Source organism: Sprattus sprattus (assembly GCF_963457725.1).
Source record: "Sprattus sprattus genome assembly, chromosome: 10".
In the NCBI taxonomy this organism is placed as follows: Eukaryota; Metazoa; Chordata; class Actinopteri; order Clupeiformes; family Clupeidae; genus Sprattus; species Sprattus sprattus.
Window position 1 is genome coordinate 21,747,478 of NC_137908.1, and position 18,688 is coordinate 21,766,165.

Consider the following 18,688-nt stretch of genomic DNA (forward strand, 5'->3'; position numbering starts at 1 on the left):
GATAGGGAACAAACCTGATTTTAAGTATTCTATCAGTTGGAAAGAGTGTTCATCACAGAGCTCGGATCACATGGGCCACCCTGGGTCCAGACTCACGAGTTACAGAGACCTATTGGCTTTCATAACCAAAACATCTTTATCACTGAGGAACAAAGAGGTACACTGATAGACATGTCACACTCAGAGACACACTGATATCGGCTTAAAGGCACAAAAAGGCATATGAGTAATATAATATGATATAATATGACATTAAAGCAGGAATATGTTGCCCAGAAACCAAGTGTTTAAAATCGGTACTGCATTCCAAATAAAAAGTATTATAGAATATATTATAAAATCTAAAATATTGAAAACAAGCCCACTGCTCTGAAATAAGATACTTGATACAGCAATGTGTTATCATGTCTTTAACTCTTATACCACAAATATATTTCTTATATCTTCCATTTGTGTTTAGTTCATTTGTATAGATTTAGTTTGTTTTGAAAATTAAATATAGCTGTAAGCAGTGACAAGGGAGCCAAGCAGCCCATCAATGTACAATTGCCATGGAAACCTGATGCCATTATGTCAAGGGCATGGCTGTTAGTTCTCACAGCAAGTTTCAAGTCAATTGCAGAAAGAATGGCCAAGATATTAGCTAACTTACTTCCTGTTTAATGGCTTTGCCGTCAATTTCTATTGCCTGTAACAGACAGACGAGCGAAAAGGTATACTGGTCCATCAAAGATAATGTCTTTTATAACATGTAATGTTAGCAGAGTTGATAGAACAACACAGCTAATAGCCAAAATGGTAGTCAAATATTTGCAGGTGATTTACTTACTCATTGCAAGATTATTCCCTGCCACCCCCTGGAATATGACTACTCAAGTACTTTCTGGTTTTCTCTCTGTCAAGTACTTAACCTGTCAATATGACAGCTTATGCATTACAGTACATCAGGTACAAAGTGTGTTCCAAATATTCTGAAAAGACTACATTAGAGGTGTTGCTAGGTCCTTTCCGCGATGCCCACTATACCAAAGGGTCTAGATTGAGCCACACACCACTGCAGCCATTAAAAAGCACACAAACTCATCATTTTACAATTCCTTAAGGATATGTTGATAAGGGTCAGTAGTTGAACTTCCAAGGTGCAACATGAGTCTGTAACATGAGTTAAAGGATTTACCATTTTAATGACTATATTGCCCTAGTCTATTTCTTTTAAGGGGAAAATATTTTTACATTTGAACCCAGATTTAACTTGCTGAACAATCAACATTAACAGCAGTTCCTGTAATGTCCATCACAGCCCAGAGTTACCACCTGACATCTAAATAGTTTTTCGACTAAAGTTTTTAGGATGATCATCATACAGTTTTAATACACTAATGAAATCACTTCAGACACAAGTGTGATATGTACATATTTAATAATATCTTTAACATATAATTCATTGCATTGTATACTTTAATGAACAGACAGAACAGACACATACCCACACACACCATACTTTGTGTAAATCTGTATTTTTCTCTTTTCAGTGCATTTATCCAAACTGACTACTCTTTCTTCACTTCTCTGCACAACTCAGTGCAGGTACTTTCAGAAAAATATATTTTAATCCAAATTCCACTGTGACCGTTTCACCCTTCAGGATATTAAGTAATGTGTGGCGGAAATAAATGAAAACATAAGTGACTGGTGTGACCAAGAATGAATGTAGCAACAAAATGAATTGAGTTTGGCACATTGAAAATGAACTGTCATGTAGTTCACATTTTACTGATTAAGAATTATTTCCCATCCTGCTGAGAGTGAGGATTTAGGGCAAACTCCCTGAGTTACATAGCTAGATATATAAAAATCTGTATCAATCACAATACACTCTTAAGAGTAAATCTCTGAAAAGTAGAATCCCAGCTGCCTCATGAAAGTTTCTTGCTGCTAGCACAGCCTGCGTTCTGCTGAGCAATGATAAAGTCCATGATGAGCTGGGCAGTTTTACGGGGCCGTTCCATCACCACCGAATGGCCACAGTTATCCAGGAGATCTACCCGACAACCCGGCAATGCTTCAGCCAATACAGAGGCTCCAGAAACATCCACAACCTAATCATGAAGACAATGAGTCAATATGAACAATGTAGAACGGTGGGAGTGGTTCTCACACTGGCCAAATGCATAATGTCACTTGACATGAAAAGAGGGATTGAAGCAAGCCTATGGTCAAGTAAGTGATTGGTTTCCTGGGCCCTAATTTCATTGCACATTATTTCTGAATTTCATAACATACGCAAAAACTGTATATTGTTCTGAGGAAGGCACATTGACATTTCTGTCTCTAACGGTTTCTCCTCATTTAGTGATATTTGCGATTAAATTCACACATTATTGAAACAATAAAAAGACCACATCTAGGTCTCCTGAGCTATCAAAGACCCGTCTTTGACATCTACATTTTGTCCAATGGGTAGGCTCTACACAGACACTGATCAAAATCATGTCAGAACGGAAAGTGAACATAGGTGGTGCACCAGCCAGTAAACGCAGACCTAACTTCACTGGTGCAGAGGTGGAGGTACTGTTGCAGTATGTAGATGTGTCCATTCTTTTTTTTTGTTTGTTTTTTTGTTTGTTTTTGGGCTTTTTGCCTTTAATCGATAGGACAGTAAAGGTTGTACCAGGAAATGAGATGGAGAGAAGAGGTGGGGAGTGAGACCTGGAAATGAACGCAGGTCGGATTCGAACACGTATCCACGTTGGGGTTCAATCCCATGTATGTTCAGGGCTACTGCTTGCGCCACAGTGCCCCCCATAGATGTGTCCATTCTATTCCACTATGGCTATATCCACGTGATTGAGTTAAGTGCTTATTTATTTATACACTGCCATTTGCAGTGTTCGAGTAGTGATACTATTGATTTTAGGACATCATGATGCCTCGTAGAATCAAATGTGAAGGTAATTGTTAATTATAATAATATTGACGTATTTATTTGTATTATTATAATTATTTAAATCTGAGAATGTCTGTAGAATTCATGTGAACGCAATCAACAAAGATTTCTCTAAAAACCAGCCCTTAAGAACATGGCATTCTCCAATCTGGCCTATCTACGACTGCTTTTCCACGTTCTTAAATCCTGTTCTTAGCTAAGAACTAATCCCAGACAAGAAAATAAATTGAAGGAAAATCACAAATGTCACTTGCCCTACAAATTCACAGGAAGTGATCCACAAATGTATAAAACCCAATTCTCATGTACAAATCGCTCCATGGTTATGTGGATATGATTTTACACAACACAAATTTGCATCTAAAGATAAAGAAGGATCCAACTAAAGTCCTTTACAAATAAAAAATAAAAAATATAATGTTAAATAATTATTAAATGTTAAAAGAATAAAATGTTAAATAAAACCTTAAACACGTATCTAAACTGATCTAATCAGGCTCCAAAAATTCCATGAAAAAGAATGCAATGAAGGGCCTTCTTAGCTGCGCTAGGGTAACACAACTGATTTGGACATTAGCCTTCTCACATACAGCCCATCCAGGTAGCAACTAGTTCTCCCTCAGTAGTATCAATATTAATAACAAAATCAACGTCTCAAAGTTTTGGCCACCACTGACAAAGGTTTGTTTCTAGGTAAGGTCAAAGGGTTCGTAATATGTTACCTGATCGTGTTTCCCCCAAATAACTTGCAGTGGTGTAGATATTAAGTGCATGTTGTCATTTAAGGAATGCCTGGATTCCTCTCCAACGATCTCCATGAACACTATGGAAAAGTAAAATTCCTACATAGTCACTCATTTAAACAATGTATGTTCGTTTGATGCATCTATATACTAATTGTGGTACTGTTGCAAATGTTAAGTTAAGACGGTCAAGGTACAAACCCTCTCGATAGAAATCATTGTGTGGGATCCGGACATCAACTAATCCCTGAAGAATCTGGAATAATAGTTTAATACATTATTTGATTTCATATCTGAGCATCTGTCTTTGATACCAATTTTTTCTTTTTGACAGTGGTTATTATTTACAATTAACTACATTCCTAAGTTTAAAACATCACATCTAGCAAGACTTGGTTCCTCTTAAAAAGAAGAAAATGGGGTATGTAGCACTGCTGCATCTTTCATAATCTCACCCCTGCTGGAGGGAACTGATGCAAACAGCAGTTACCCAGTGGCTGTCCCACTGTTCAGTGTTGTGCATTTAATTGAGGTGAGGTAAGGAGGATCGTGCTAAGAGTTAAGACAAACATTAGTCAAAAACGCTTAACAAAAACCCGGAAGGCAGATTCCTGCTCAAACCGAAAAAATAAATCTTTGATAAGGGTCAAAATAAGGTTGAAAAACATTATCCCTAAGATATCTGTGGAAATCACAGGCAATACTATCTGGATATGATGGAAGTTATCTGAGTAACCCTGAGACAAATCTACAATCACATAAACAAATCAAACTGAACCGTGTTGTAAGGAAAACACAGGCACGGTACCTGCTGAGGTATCTTAAAGCGAACAAAGGAGCACAGCTTCAGCATCTCCTCCATTTCCTCAGGAGTGGAGGGGATGAGTCCGATGCTCTGTGTGTCCTGTGTCTTCTCCAGCTCCTTCAGGTGCTTTACAAACTTACTCTCAGTAGGGTATATCAAACCTGAGTGTTACACAGAGCAGTATGGATAGCGTTATTTGTCAGTCCATGCAATTAACGTTTCAATGGAACTGTATCTCTAATCACCATAAAACCTCAGAAACAAACACCTACACTTTCATTTGCTTCACCAAGTATTTATGAAACTCGGTGATACAATAAGAAAAGTATTTATTTAACACAAAACCTATATACCAGTACTATTTCAGTATTTATGTGATTTTATGAGTGCATTTTTTTATGCAACAATGTACAACCATACAGTTGTATTAAGAACTGACTTATAGATAGCTAACAGTGGCACTAATAGTTTTTTAGGTCCATTTTATTGAGTGAATAGAAATGACAGGCCCACTGTATGTCCAGTTATGGATATAAGAGTGCTCTCTGTTTATTTTACTGACAGCAAACACAGTAGGTTGTATACATTGATGTTGATTAATTTAGTGGTGACATATAATTTTAACTGACAGACCTGCTGGACAGATGAGAGTCAGACTGCAAAGGTCAGCAGGGAAACTTGCAGCATACACACCAGCCACATTGCCCCCCATGGACGTGCCTACCAGGTGAAAGGGCTTCTTGTTTAAGTCAATGCTCTTGACAAACTAGACAAGAGGGATTCAGTGAACACAAGCAGAACATTTTTATTAGTACACCAGTGTAAACTGGTCTGTTTGTTATTCATCTGTCTCAGATACCAAATACCTGTGTGTAAAAAGGAATCTAAAAGCAAAATGTTTGGTCATCAACAGTGGGAGTTATTTAAACTTCTAGATCTGTTGGTCATTTTACGCGTTCTCCACTGCCTTGACATCTAAATGTGTAAAATGGTAACAAGAACAGGCATTCAGACATGCTACATTCCACTCAACTCTTCCATCCCTAGACATGAACACGTTTCAGATTTTCTTTACAACACCACTAATAAGTAAATGTGTTATGTGTTTTATATGAAACTGTTAAATGTTAACATGTATATGGAAAGTTTAATGGCAGTAGAGCTGTTTTATAGAATCAGAGAGTGCCTGTGTTGCACCAATAACAGAAACTAATTGGGGCCTTCTATTGCCCTGGTGTTCTCTCTCATTTCTGCTTAGCAGCAGCTTGCATAATTCGTGAAAACAAACCTATGTTTTTTAATTTCGCTCTGACGCAATAATCTTGTTGCAACTATTCTGTCGGGCTGAAGTTCAGTTAAAGACGAGAGTTGAAATTAAGAATGCAAATCATGGTGCCCTGGTGTTCTATCTCATTTCTGCTAAGCATCAGCTTGCCTAGTTCGTGAGCCTGTCGACCGGGGGGGGGGGGGGGGGGGACGCTGGGATAGGTGCCCCTTGCGTGACCTCGAAACAACTAGGCCTAGAGAATGGATAGGTCTGCTAAAAAAAACTAATGATAATAAACCAAGCGCCTTGTGAATGAGCCTATTTGTGGTCTGTTTGAATAATTTCGTTGTTTTAATTAACTCTATCTTGGTCCCATCCCATCTTTCGTCATCAGTGAGCACAGCCTACCTGGTGTATCCTCTTGACCTGACCCTCAATGGAGTAGTCCACAGCACTGGTACGTGTAGTACCACCGTGGCCTGGCATGTCCACACATATAATATGCACATTTTTCGGGAGAAACTGCAAAAAAGACCAAACTGATCAGTTCATTTAAAAATCATAAGCACAATATTGACTTGTTATGTTATTCATTTGAAATTCAGTCTTAGTTTATACATTTTAATCACTGTAATGTGAACAATTTATTTTTTGCCACCAGAAGGTCAACGGGGCCAGTCTAGGATTTGTGATGGTGAAAAGAACAGCAGAGATGTTGCACTATCCGTTATGATGCACCTGAAACTCAACCGACCAACCATTCAACTCCATCTAGCATTTATGTATTTCTATCACTCTGTCTTCTTTCTGTGGGGAGGTCATGGGAACTAAAGCCAGAGACACACCAAACCGACATCGAAGAACTGGCATTGACAAAGGCTGACTGTTGCATTGCCTGTGTCTGGGGCAGTTGCACTTGAACACACCACAAAGATTACAGCCAATGGCAAACTAGCACATACCTTCTGCACCTGCGTAAGAGGAATAACTCTGTAACACATAACCATTTTCACTCCCCTTTTGCTCACGACAGACGGCCTTGTTATAAAGCTACTTCTAATGAAGAATATGTCTTATAACAAGTTCCAAATGGCACTGGTGATGTCAGCCCTTGTTCTTTCGGATGTGGAAGAAGAAAGGGAGAGGCAGAGGTGAAGATTAAGGAGAACCAGCACTGAATGGGTGAAATCATGGATACTACAACAACAGGCTCAGGGGGGCTATTCCGAACGTGCATCGAGAGCTGGAAATAATTAAGCTGAACAGCCAAAAGGCTCCACTGCTGATTCAACATGCTCAATTGGACAAAATGCTGCTGACAGGGGTCTGACTAGTGCCAACAGTGCTGGACACACCTAAACGCTCACCACAGACGCTCACGATGGCCAGACATGGGCAGACCGTCTGCCTGGTGTGTCATGGGCTTAAAGTGACCTCTCCTGACTCTACTGCAGTATATAACATGATAAAACACTCTGTAAGAATATGTTATGTGCCAACTCCATTTTACCTTCACCACAGAGAGCCACATGTCTTTTTGAGCAGAAAACCCATGAAGCAAGAGGATAGACGGGCGGTTCCCAGGTTTCCCACGGGTGGAGTAGCCAAACCGGTACCCCTCATATTCTGAATGGTTCACCTGCAAGCCCAGTGCTCTCCTCCAATACCTAATAATGAAAAAGCAAGAAAAGAAACTCAGTCAGTACAGACATATTACAATAAGCTTAGGAGCTAAATCTGCCTCACATGAAATTTCAGTGTTTTACTGTAAGAATCCAAATGGCATGTGGATGGTAGAACAATTCCTAAATTTGATATTAAGTTCCATTGTCAAACTGGTTGTGGCCAGCAGGTGGATCAAGTATAATATGAATAACATCTGTGAGCCAACACTTAGTTGCTGTTCTTGTTTATCCGTGTATATATTTGACTCCAAAAATAAAAACACACGTACTGGTATGAGCATTGGAAAGATCACAATCAAGACTACAAATGTTGACTTTGATGTGGTTAGTCAGTATTAAGGTCAAGAGTGAAAAATGTTACCTAACTGTGATGCAAAAGTCCACGGGGCAAATTACACAAGGCCAGCACTAAGCCTGCTGAAAACACCATAACCTTTACGCCAGATCCACACCCTCAGAGAGCATTTAAAGGGAAACTTTATTTTTTTAACCTTGGCCTATTTTTTCATCTTTTTGGATCCAAATATTTACTAGGGACAAACCCTATTGAAATAGGTCCAGTATTGAGTATTGAAGATGGTCCAGAATCAGTGTTTCCAGTGTTTCAACAGAGCTGAAACTTAAACTACATAAACTGTACAAACAGTAATGTTCTACAGATTATTTACAGTTATTGAGATAAACAGACACAGGTCACTATCTCTGTATGGATCCTTTCCATGTTCTCAGAGATATATAATTACATTATGACATATAGGCTCAACCTTAGGTCATACTACCCATATTATTTAATTGCAAAGTAGACTATAAACTCATAACCCGATTCAGGTTCATTACAGGCTACAATATTATAAGAGCACTGCCATATGAATACAGAATATGGGCAGTAGTTGGTCGTTTAGGATTTGCATAATGTTATGTTTTTTAAAACCTCATGTTTTTTTGCCCCCCTCTGGGGGACTCAGCCTACATTTTGGGAACCACTGCATTTACCAATTCAATAAATATACATATGAGTTTTTTAGGTTAAGGCTCTTTGAGAGTGTATTGTTATGGCGCTATATAAATACAATTTAATTGAATTAAATGTAGCTATACACAGGAAAATATATTTAATTACTTGTGCAATTAGTTGGGGACTTCCCATAGGTTGGTGGCCCAGGTTGAAAGTTTCCCAGTCCATGGACCTGCTCTTTTTGAACCATGAGGCTTGATGCATTTGCACAGGCAGACATGAACAGAGAACGAAGAAATCCTGATTTCCGCTTCATGGGACTAAGGTAAAATATGTATGATTTAAATATCAGAAAAAGAAACAGACTACAGAAGCTATATTAAGTCAAACCATAAGAAAACTTGATGACCTTTTCATCATGAAGCCCTGTCCATTACAAACCAAACTTGACATTACCAGTAATATACATGTATGATCGCTGCAGGCCACAGTAGAAAGGAGGCAAAAAATGCCAGGATAGGGATGGCGAGGGTGCCTCCAGCGATGACAAACATATTCACTACATCCAGATCCATGGCTGTGCTTCTTCTGAAAAAAAGTGCCATCAGCAGCGTTATAAGCATCTCTTTTTGTCCCAAAAGACTGGTAACATTCAAGTCATCCTGGATTTATTTTTCAAATTTCTAGAAAGATACTTTAGAATACATCACACATACACATCTTGCCATACTCTCCAGTCATTTACTTGCATATTAAAGAGAGGTAGCAATTAGGGTGTAAGTGTATTTTTCAATATGTGTGTATGAGTGAGAAACAGTAAGAAGATTCTGCATTCCAGAACAGGCCAGAACAGTCTGCAAGTGCTGTCACAAACAATACACTGACACACAATCAGAGCAACTCATGCATCACCCCAGGACACAAACCACATCCTCACATCACCGCACACAAAGCAGCGGTGTCCTATTACAGCAGTCCCTAACACAACATTGCACAGAATGAAGTTAACAACCACTTAGTTAAAATTTGACTACTACAGGGCTTCTGATGAGGGAAATATTCTCTTTTTATCTGTATAAGAATGATTATTGCACAAACACAAACACACTCACCAGTTTATAACAGATTAGCTAAAAAGCTTGACTTTTGACATAGTATTTGTAGCATAAGCAATCTGACACCACTGTGTGTTTTTTAAAACAGCTGGCATGATTAATATCTTAGCATCTGGCAACAGATTTACAGAATTTAGGTTTTTTGTTTTCTCTTGGACTCATATTAAACTCAGTCCTATGTAACTGGCTTGAGATACAAACGTCTCCATTGATAAACATATGTCAAATCATTGATTAATTGTGTGTATCTATGCAAGTACCTATGTCAGAGAGAGAGAGAGAGAGAGAGAGAGAGAGAGAGAGAGACGAAACTTAACAAGTATCGCCAAGACCAGTCTATAAGTGATGCTTAACGTTCCATCAGTGTTCACAGATTAGCGACAGCATTTTTACAGAAAATGAATGTCATGCGATTAAAAATCAACGTATCAACACAGAATCGTATGGCTAGGCCTATGCAGAGGGTGCAGTGCGCATATAGGATAATTAAAACCAGCATTGTCCACGTCATTATAGTTCAATTTGAACAATATTGTTCCATATTTAGCGTGTGGTGAGAGGTGGTAGGCTTCTTGACATGGTCATATACAAAGCATGCCACTGATGTCTAGTTACTCTTGTATGATCTCTTATTTCACATGTATAGGCTTATTCCCTCTTAATCTTACATCGAGTAGGCGAATTGTTTTGTATCAAATTCTCAAGTCACTTGACAGCTTTATAAAGCAATACTTTTGTGGCTATCAGTAACACGCGAACGTTTCGTTGCACTTCCTTACCTTATATAAAACGCACGTCATAACCTACAAGAGCGTAAATTATTATACACAATTACCGTGTAAATCCGGACACAGAAGAGTTACTGCCAAGATGATTTCCACTTTCAGGTAGGCCTATTCATCATAATCTTGATCTGACTGTTGCAAGGTTTCAGGAGCAAGGACGTAAATTCATTCGCGTGATTCCTCCGCTTTAAAGGTAGCCTGTACAAAGGACTAGGGAGAAAAAATTATGCCGACGAAAAAAGTGCCCAGACGTTTTCTGTTACCAAACGACAGAGAGACGAAGGACAGTGTCTGCTGACAAGGGAGGGAAATCACAATATTTGGATGACAGGCCTTTTTTTTAAAAATAAAATCATTGTAAAGCATTTGGATATTGGTTGCTGTTAGCAGGATTAACACATTGACACTGGTGGTGATGCATGTTTCAGTTTAAAAAAGGAATGCATCCCATCTAAACTGGTATCACACTAAAAATGTTGTTTCTATATGTCATTTAGCAAGGTTTCGTTAAATATACGTAGCAATTGATGTAAAACAACTGTTCAGTTGCATATGCCATATGAGGCAATGTCTGACAAAGTTACTCCACATACAGTATAATGTAATTAACAAATGTAAGACCATATGTAGCCTAAAAGACAAATGTTTCATGCAAATTCAAATGTAAATTTAGTTCAGATATAAATGTTAAATTTAAATATTTAATATAAAACAGAAATGTAGCTGTAAAAAAGGGCTGAAAAAGGTGTTAAACTAAAATGTTTTATATTTTAAATTCTTCAAAGTAGCCACCTTTTGCTTGAATGACGGCTTTGCACTCTCTTGGCAATCTCTCAATCAACTTCATGAGGTAGAAATTCTGCAGTCCCCTTCAGCTGCCTCCTTTCTCAAAACATCCTTTCTATTTCATCCTGTTATCTTGATTGGCTTGACCTTGCTTCTCCTTCCTAGCTTTCTGAAAAACTTCATACTTTTCCATGCACATAGATGACCTCACCCATGCAAAACAATGTTATCTCTGCCGTACCCTTCAATCCATCAACATTGATGCAATTTCATTCCTCGACTTTAGATGAAACTTCAGATCTAAATGTAGGTTTCTGCCCACTCCATGTTTCCTTCTTAGCCTGCTTGGATTGTCCTTGATGTTCACCAGATGCATGATGCCCACCATTCTGTGCCAGTGTGCTTGGTCCCGCCTCTGCTGTAGCAGGGGGATGATATCCTTTGGTCTTTGGTGCTCAACCCACTTTGATGCTCAACCCACCATGCCATGTGGCCTCTTTTGTTTCAGTGTAAACATAGTTAGTGGGACTTTCTCAGGGGGGGAGGGAGGTGGGGAGAGGAAGTGAAGAGTTGCCGATACTGATATCAGAGCAGGATACCAGCATGACCTGTTTATTCAACAATAGGTTCTGTCATGAGGATGTTCTCTGCACTGAACCTGCTCCTGCTAAGTCTCAGCTATGGGGCATCGCTGAAGATTTGTTCCTTCAATGTACAGTCCTTTGGAGGAAACAAAATATCCAAGCCTGAAGTAATGAATGTCATTATACAGGTAGTGTAGCGTATTTTTTTCATGTTGTATTTCTGTTTGTAATTGTTTTCATAATTTCTATATTTTGTTGAATGTTTGCATGAATGTTTTAATTTTTTTGTGTTTATTCGATATTTAATGATATTTAACATGTACACAGCTATTACCATTATATTAATACAATTTTGAGGTATCATGTTGATTGCAGAAACTACAAGTTTCATTGTCAACTTAAAATAGGCTACACCATCAAGATCAGGGTTTCTATTCTGATCATATGTGAGAGATTCAGTTCCCTATCTACCCTGGGAAAAAAGCTAGACAAACTGGCACACACAGAGTAGACACACACACAGAGACACACCCACACCCACACACACACACACACACACACACACACAAACACACACACACACACACACACACACACACACACACACACACATACACACACACACACACACACACACACAAATCTTGTGGAGCTGAAAATGTCTATATTATATATATATATATATATATATACTGTATATATATCCATATCCGTATTGAGAGTTTAACGGCTCTTTAGTAGAGACAAACTGGAAATTCCTGAGGGTTCTGAATTGGTAAAGGGATTTGTCATCATTGTATCATTTCTTTTGCAGTGTATTGCCCGCTGTGACATCATGCTCATTATGGAAATCAAAGATGGCCGAGAGTTAGCCTTCCCTCAGCTGATGACCGAGCTCAACAGGTATTCACTCTAACTGGGGTATCTGTGAATGATTATCCACACCACAAAATGAATAAACTGGTGGACTGACCTTTCCTCCTGTCTTGTACTACAGCAGGTACAGCTCTAGAAGGAATGAGTACGACTTTGTCATCAGTGGTAGGTTGGGTAGAAAAGCCTACAAGGAACAATATGCTTTTATTTACAGGTACTTTCTACCACATGTTTTATTTACACACAACTGGAAAACGCATTTCATACATTTAACAACACCACTCCGATTTTTCAGGAAGAGGATGGTATCTGTAAAGGATGTATACCAGTACCCTGATACACAGAGTGGAGATGAAGATGTGTTTGCCCGAGAACCTTTCTCTGTATGGTTTTCCTCACCAAGGACTGGTAAATGATTAGAAAATGAAACCATAAATTCTGTGTTTGAGTAAATTTAAGGTAGTATGACAGTGTTTGACTATTCGTGGCAATGTGTAGGATTGGTCTTGAGAGAGAGAGAAAAGCAGTATTATTGTATATTTCAGAAGTGAAGGACTTTGTCATCATTCCCATTCACACCGTGCCTGAGGCTGCAGTTCGGGAGATTGATGAGCTCTTTGATGTGTTTGGAGACGTCCAGCAGCGATGGACATCAGAGGTACAACCAAGGAGAGCACTGATGTCAACATTTGTTATTTGTGATTAGTGTTTTAAGTGTTGTAAGTACTACCTTATACATTTCATCGAAAGCTCCTGGGGACAATAAACTGTTGTGAGTAAACACCCAGTGTTGTAAGTGAAAAATAGTGATGGTGTCTTTCGGTAGTAGCTCTGTTTCCAGTCAGTGTGTTGATATTGTGTTTGTACTGAGCCCCACAGGTTGTGGTAACTTGAGACCTGTTCAAAGAAGTGAAATTGATCCACTGTGCTGAAACTCAAATGCTCCTATTTCATCTGTGAGGTGGGTTCAGGTGACCTGTGGTCTCCCCTCAGTCACTGCTTCTGGTTTCCACTTTCTCATGTCTCACATCTCCTTTCCACAGAACTTTATCATAATGGGGGATTTCAATGCTGCTTGTGGCTATGTTCCCAAGAGACAATGGAGCAACATACGCCTGCGTTCTGATAGCAGCTTCCTTTGGCTTACTGGTGACAGTATTGACACCACTGTGAAGCAGTCCACCAATTGTGCATATGACCGGTGAGACATGGAGATAATACTAAATAATGACTTTGAAAACCAACCACCAACTGTGAAGGCTATCGAGTGGTGTGGTGTCATCTGTAAACAACAAAAAAAAGCTCTCTTTTCTTGATAGTGCTTGAGTAGTGAAATTGAGTCCACTTCCTTTGGTTGTCATAGTGATCGGTTTGTCTGTGACCATTTCCCCCACCTGTCTGCAGAGTGGTGCTCCATGGTGAGAGAATTATCCATGCAATCAAGCCAAGCTCTTTGGAGGTGTTTGACTTCAAAACAGAGTATGAACTCACAGAGCAGCAGGTTGGTTTTATTATTACGATATAGACTCACTTTGGTAGGTTAAATAATAAAAAGTAGAAACAGTTGGGAAATACAAAAAATGTTAACCATGTTAACTGTATGCAATAATATCCAGGAATTTCTATGTATGACTTATTTATATATAAGAACTATCAACAACATTGACTATCTGAAGGTACTGATCAAATGTCTTCCTTCAGCTAGCTTAAGACAACAAGAGCTGTCACTTAAATGTTGAATGTGGAATTGCAATGGGGCCAAAACATCTTTTTATCCTATTTATTTTCTGTTGATAACCATTCTTACACAATCTAGAAATTATATTAATGATTCCATCTGTCCTAGGCTCTTGCTGTGAGCGATCACTTTCCCCTGGGCTTCACCATGAGTCCTGATCGACGCAGAGGCCGAAGGGGTTAACTCATAAGTGAGTGAGTGAGCTGGAAGACCCCTGCTTTGTCATAATTTAATGTTTAGGATTTGACCTGATCAGGGTCACTGGAGTAAAGGCCAGACAAACACTTTGATGTGCTTTGGATGATTGCATTTGTTCTGGGAAAGGGCATGGTGGTTATGCTGGTTAATCATCTAAGTACAAAGTACAGCATTTCCATTTAAGAGACCATGTCATTTGAACCTGTTTTCATCATACCGATACCAGTGTGTTTCCAAGTGCTACTAGAGCTCATTTAAACGCCTTAACAATATTACTGTTCTTTGAATTAGTCAGGAAACAAAACAGACAATATGACAGATAATTGTAAATGGTCTTCAGACTAAGAATGATCAGTACAGCAACTTCAGTAGAGAAAAAAACACTGTTTTAATATTTGTATACTTTGTATATTGTGTGATTGAAAGATCCCCACATGGTGATTATCCCAGTTGATCTGTTGCAGTTGGGACATTAAAGATTCCATTCCTGGCATAGAAAGTGCTTCTTACAACCCCTGACCTCCCATTAGCTGGTGATCTGTACATTTTTTCATAGTCGCCTGGGGAAACATTAACACAACTGTATTATTTCCTCACATTTTTATTCACTTTAAAGTACCGCTTTAGCAACTAACATTCATGTAAAAATATTTTTGCAATGAATATGAAATAAAGATTTTTGCCATCAATTAACATTTTTAACAGTTTTTGTTGCACTGAGGTTGCCACTCATCTGTTGACATGGTTATTTTGAATTACTTGAATAATGTGAAAATAACACTGCATCCATTCTGAAAACCATCATGATCAGTATTAAACATTTTAAAGATTCACATTCTTTACCAAGTCTCCAGCCGTACTCCCAGGAGGACAGTATGGGGTGGTCAAACTTCTCATCGGGACCCTTCAACACACGATGCCGCAGGTACAAGTGGCGGCCCTTTCCCTCTTTGGAGAAGCCCTGGTATAGTGCGTCCTTGGTTTCAGGTGTGACAGGTCGCATCAGTGGGGCCGTGCTGAGGTTGTGCTCCACATCAGGTGAGGGCTCTCGCTTCCTCTCAGGCAGGTTAAACACCGGAGGCAGGATGGATTTGGGGACAGGCAGTTTAGGAAGGGCCTGAGCCTTGGCCTGATAAGATGTGAAACTCCTGGGATAGTCCTTGCTGTATTTCATTTTCCAGGCCAGCCTGGTGTACGCCTCCTTCTTTATCAGTTCACGATAACAATTCTGGTTCTGGGTTGTGAGGAGGCTTCTCATCTTCAGGCTGTAGAGATGTCTTGATTTTTCTAGGGGGGGCCTCGGTTCCCGTTTGGTATTGTTCTGTATAGTTTCTGTTTCTGGACACTCTTCCTATCTCTTTGGCTTTATCTAGTTTATATTTCTTTGTCTTGCTCTTTATCTATTTGCCTCTTCTCTCTGTCATCTCTATCAGTATGTGTGCACCTCTTTCTGCCTCACCCAGGAGGGTAAGAGGAGCACTGACACAGAAACCTTCCCCATGGACACGTGCCTTCCCCATGGTAACCCAATCACAAACCAGGACATTGCGCTCTACAAAATGGGGAGAGGAAGGAAGAGAGCTTCATATGCACCCCTCCCTTCCCTTCCTCTCAACCCTCATACTGCTGACAGAACAAAAGAGTTCCACACTGCGGCATAGCAGCAGTAGTCTTCTACTTCTACTGCGGCAAAACTTGGATGAACTGACACATTTTAGAAAGGAATTAGCCACCTCCAAATTCATCTGTACAAACAGAACTGAACAATTTTTATTGTAAAAGGATCAAGTTAAAACACCATAAAATACCTACTCTGTCAGCAATGTGCAGTGCCCCATTGGGCCAAGATGATCTTGCAGCTACCCTATTTGTCCAGATAGTGGCAGTGACGACCCTTACAATACACAGTTTATAACCGCAGTTCCTGAGATGAGGAATTCCCTGTCCTTTAAGAGTACTCTTGTCTCTGAAAACAATGGTCTCAGCATTCCAGATATACTTGACTGGAAGGAAGTTTAACTGGCAGAAATATTAAAGTTGATTTTTAAAAGGCAGTGTTAACCATTGCAACTTAAAATACTGTTTTATTACATGTAAACTCAAGTGTCATTTAGACACTTATTATTGTTCCAGTATTGTATACATACACATTTCTATCAGTTTTTGTACTTCCTAGGTATCAATCCCATCACCTTGTTGTTGTAAGCAATAGATTTTCCAGTGTTCCACCAGTTGAGCTATAGGATCATAGCGGAAGCATCCAGCTATGTTGTTCTGCTTAAACTGCCTTTTCAGTCTTGCAAAGATAATTCAATCCAAATTTGTTTGTGTAACTTAAAAGAGGACTGACAATCCGATTTAACCAGGCAAAGGAACAACTTTCACCAATTTGTTTAAGTTTCATCTTACTGGTCTCCTGAACATCTTGGAATGTCTTGAAACTAAAATTGCCTCTGCTCTTCAAAGGAATGGTGCTGACCTTCAGTGCTTGCATGTGTTTCGGAGAGACAAAGCACTGACTGAATAAAGGCAGTTTGGTTTACTATTTAACCCCTTCTGCTCTAATGAGTTTGCGTCTGCACAGTATTTAAAAGGTACTACTTCTGTTCCTCTGATCACTGTTTCTTACCCCACTTCACTCATTTGATTAATTATGAGAAAACACACAGGTATGTATTCCAGTTTTTGTTTTATTTAATAAATCAAGTGCACTGTACATCATTTATTGACCCATATCACATTAAGGCACGGGGAGAGATTACAAACAGTGAAAAGATTTCCTCTCACATTAAAACATTTCTCAAAAATATTCTTTAATTATTTGCGTATCAAAACTATATTTAAGCAACAAAAGATACAACATAGTTTTTACCGGAACTCTACTAGTATTCTGACGAGTTTTAATAGCAAGGTGGCCCACCAAAGACAGAAAGGCAATAAAGATGGTTGTTTTTGGTAATAAGGAATGCGTTGGCTGCAATACCTCAATGGTTGCATAGACATTGCCAAAGTACATTGACTCAGAAGTTAAGATTTGAAGTAGTCTAGGTAGTGTCTATGTGGACAATTACTGCCATTGCAGCACAATGTTTTTGCCTTTATGATCACAGAAAAACACATTTACCAGCACAATGTAGACTGTTGTGAAAATTGAAATCTTGTGTCACATATTTGGTGGTGGAAATGATCATTTGCATTTGATGGTTGTGCTTTAAGTCTGAGTGTACATGCAGACGCAAAAAGAACAAGGACAAAATGAAGATATCAGTAGTAAATGAAGGTCCAAATGGTAGTTATTTACAGTTCAGATGACACAGGTGTTAAATACTACTTACTTATAAATATATTAAGGCCTGTTCATAAATGACAGTGAAACCCAAACATGTTTTTTTTTATTGAATGTGGGATATGGCATGTTCTTTTAACATCAAAATATGACCTGTATCCATTTCACATGTAGAATATGCTTGAGTGCAAAATTGACTTGGTTTCACCAAGATAGGCCATTTTCCCTCTCCACTCTCAGTTTGCAGGGACTTATGGGACAGTGACGTGGAAGGGTGAGCCAGGGATATGCTCATCTCCCCACTTCACAGCCAGCACGTAGCTACCGCGCTCCTTCAGCACGTAACTGACGTTGTATTGCAGATTCCCCATGTGCTTCACCAGCACCTCCTCACATGGTATGTTGGGCCCATGCACACCAACCAGGAGCATGTTCTTACCTGTTATGGACAGACACACAAGGAGGGAGGGAGGGAGGGAGGGAGGGAGGGAGACAGAAACAATACAAAATTAAAGCCCATTTTCTACATTGTTTGTCAAATATTTTTGTGCATAATCTGATCAGTGTGAGTCCTACCACATACCCAGGCCCTAATGTGTACATTCCCTTAATCACCATAACCCACACAGGGGGCCCTATTTTTTTGACAGAGAAAACAGCTGGTGGAAACGACTTATTCCACCTGGGCAGGTTGTTAATCACAGAGTGATAAATCAAACTTCCCCCGAGCCATGGCTTTGGGATATAGGTGTGGCAACATTTGAATGAATGTGCCAAGAATGTGCCAATCAAAAACCATCAATGCCTAAGTCTGATTTAGCGGTCTGCCAAAAAATAACATGTTCCCTTTATTGGAAGAGTGGCGAATTTAACCAACATATTTCTGTCCTAGCAAGCAGGAGCAAGCCTGTGTTATGG

The 18,688-nt window shown here is 39.3% G+C and overlaps 4 protein-coding genes across 4 annotated transcripts in view; 1 reads left to right on the forward strand and 3 right to left on the reverse strand.

The window, feature by feature from the left end:
- Nucleotides 1-1,473: 1,473 nt before the first annotated feature.
- Nucleotides 1,474-10,478, reverse strand: abhd6a (abhydrolase domain containing 6, acylglycerol lipase a). The gene is made up of 9 exons (XM_080845437.1): nucleotides 10,353-10,478; nucleotides 8,859-8,990; nucleotides 7,273-7,429; nucleotides 6,171-6,284; nucleotides 5,129-5,261; nucleotides 4,499-4,656; nucleotides 3,892-3,946; nucleotides 3,670-3,770; nucleotides 1,474-2,099 (listed from the first exon to the last, which is right to left on the reverse strand). Exons 2-9 carry the CDS (start codon nucleotides 8,975-8,977, stop codon nucleotides 1,917-1,919), a joined length of 1,020 nt encoding a protein of 339 aa, XP_080701563.1. The 5' UTR covers nucleotides 8,978-8,990; nucleotides 10,353-10,478; the 3' UTR covers nucleotides 1,474-1,916.
- A 1,244-nt stretch (nucleotides 10,479-11,722) lies between these two features.
- On the forward strand, nucleotides 11,723-14,739 carry LOC308370952 (deoxyribonuclease gamma-like; the record flags this gene model as incomplete). Its single annotated transcript, XM_080845702.1, has 8 exons — nucleotides 11,723-11,860; nucleotides 12,487-12,575; nucleotides 12,670-12,762; nucleotides 12,844-12,956; nucleotides 13,094-13,206; nucleotides 13,592-13,749; nucleotides 13,953-14,049; nucleotides 14,395-14,739. The coding sequence occupies 8 exons, from the start codon at nucleotides 11,723-11,725 to the stop codon at nucleotides 14,467-14,469; spliced, it is 876 nt and encodes a 291-aa protein (XP_080701828.1). The 3' UTR covers nucleotides 14,470-14,739.
- Nucleotides 14,740-14,925: 186 nt separating this feature from the next.
- On the reverse strand, nucleotides 14,926-15,742 carry LOC308371666 (protein SPMIP1; the record flags this gene model as incomplete). Its single annotated transcript, XM_080846650.1, has 2 exons — nucleotides 14,926-15,044; nucleotides 15,328-15,742. The coding sequence occupies 2 exons, from the start codon at nucleotides 15,740-15,742 to the stop codon at nucleotides 14,926-14,928; spliced, it is 534 nt and encodes a 177-aa protein (XP_080702776.1).
- Nucleotides 15,743-17,220: 1,478 nt separating this feature from the next.
- Nucleotides 17,221-18,688, reverse strand: part of flnba (filamin B a) — a 60,119-nt gene continuing 58,651 nt past the window's right edge. Inside the window, exon 46 of the mRNA XM_080846017.1 lies at nucleotides 17,221-18,209. Coding sequence (XP_080702143.1) covers nucleotides 18,022-18,209 — 188 coding nt within the window. The 3' untranslated portion in view covers nucleotides 17,221-18,021. The remainder of the gene's footprint in view (nucleotides 18,210-18,688) is intronic.

Bases quoted from the DNA above. Each gene is read 5' to 3' on its own strand.
- abhd6a (XM_080845437.1), bottom strand. From the start codon at position 8,977: ATGGATCTGGATGTAGTGAATATGTTTGTCATCGCTGGAGGCACCCTC. The intron at 7,430-8,858 runs GTAATGTCAAGT...TTTCATTATTAG, and splicing joins ATCATACATGTATATTACTG to GTATTGGAGGAGAGCACTGG. The intron at 4,657-5,128 runs GTCTGTCAGTTA...TGTAACACTCAG, and splicing joins GACTCTCATCTGTCCAGCAG to GTTTGATATACCCTACTGAG.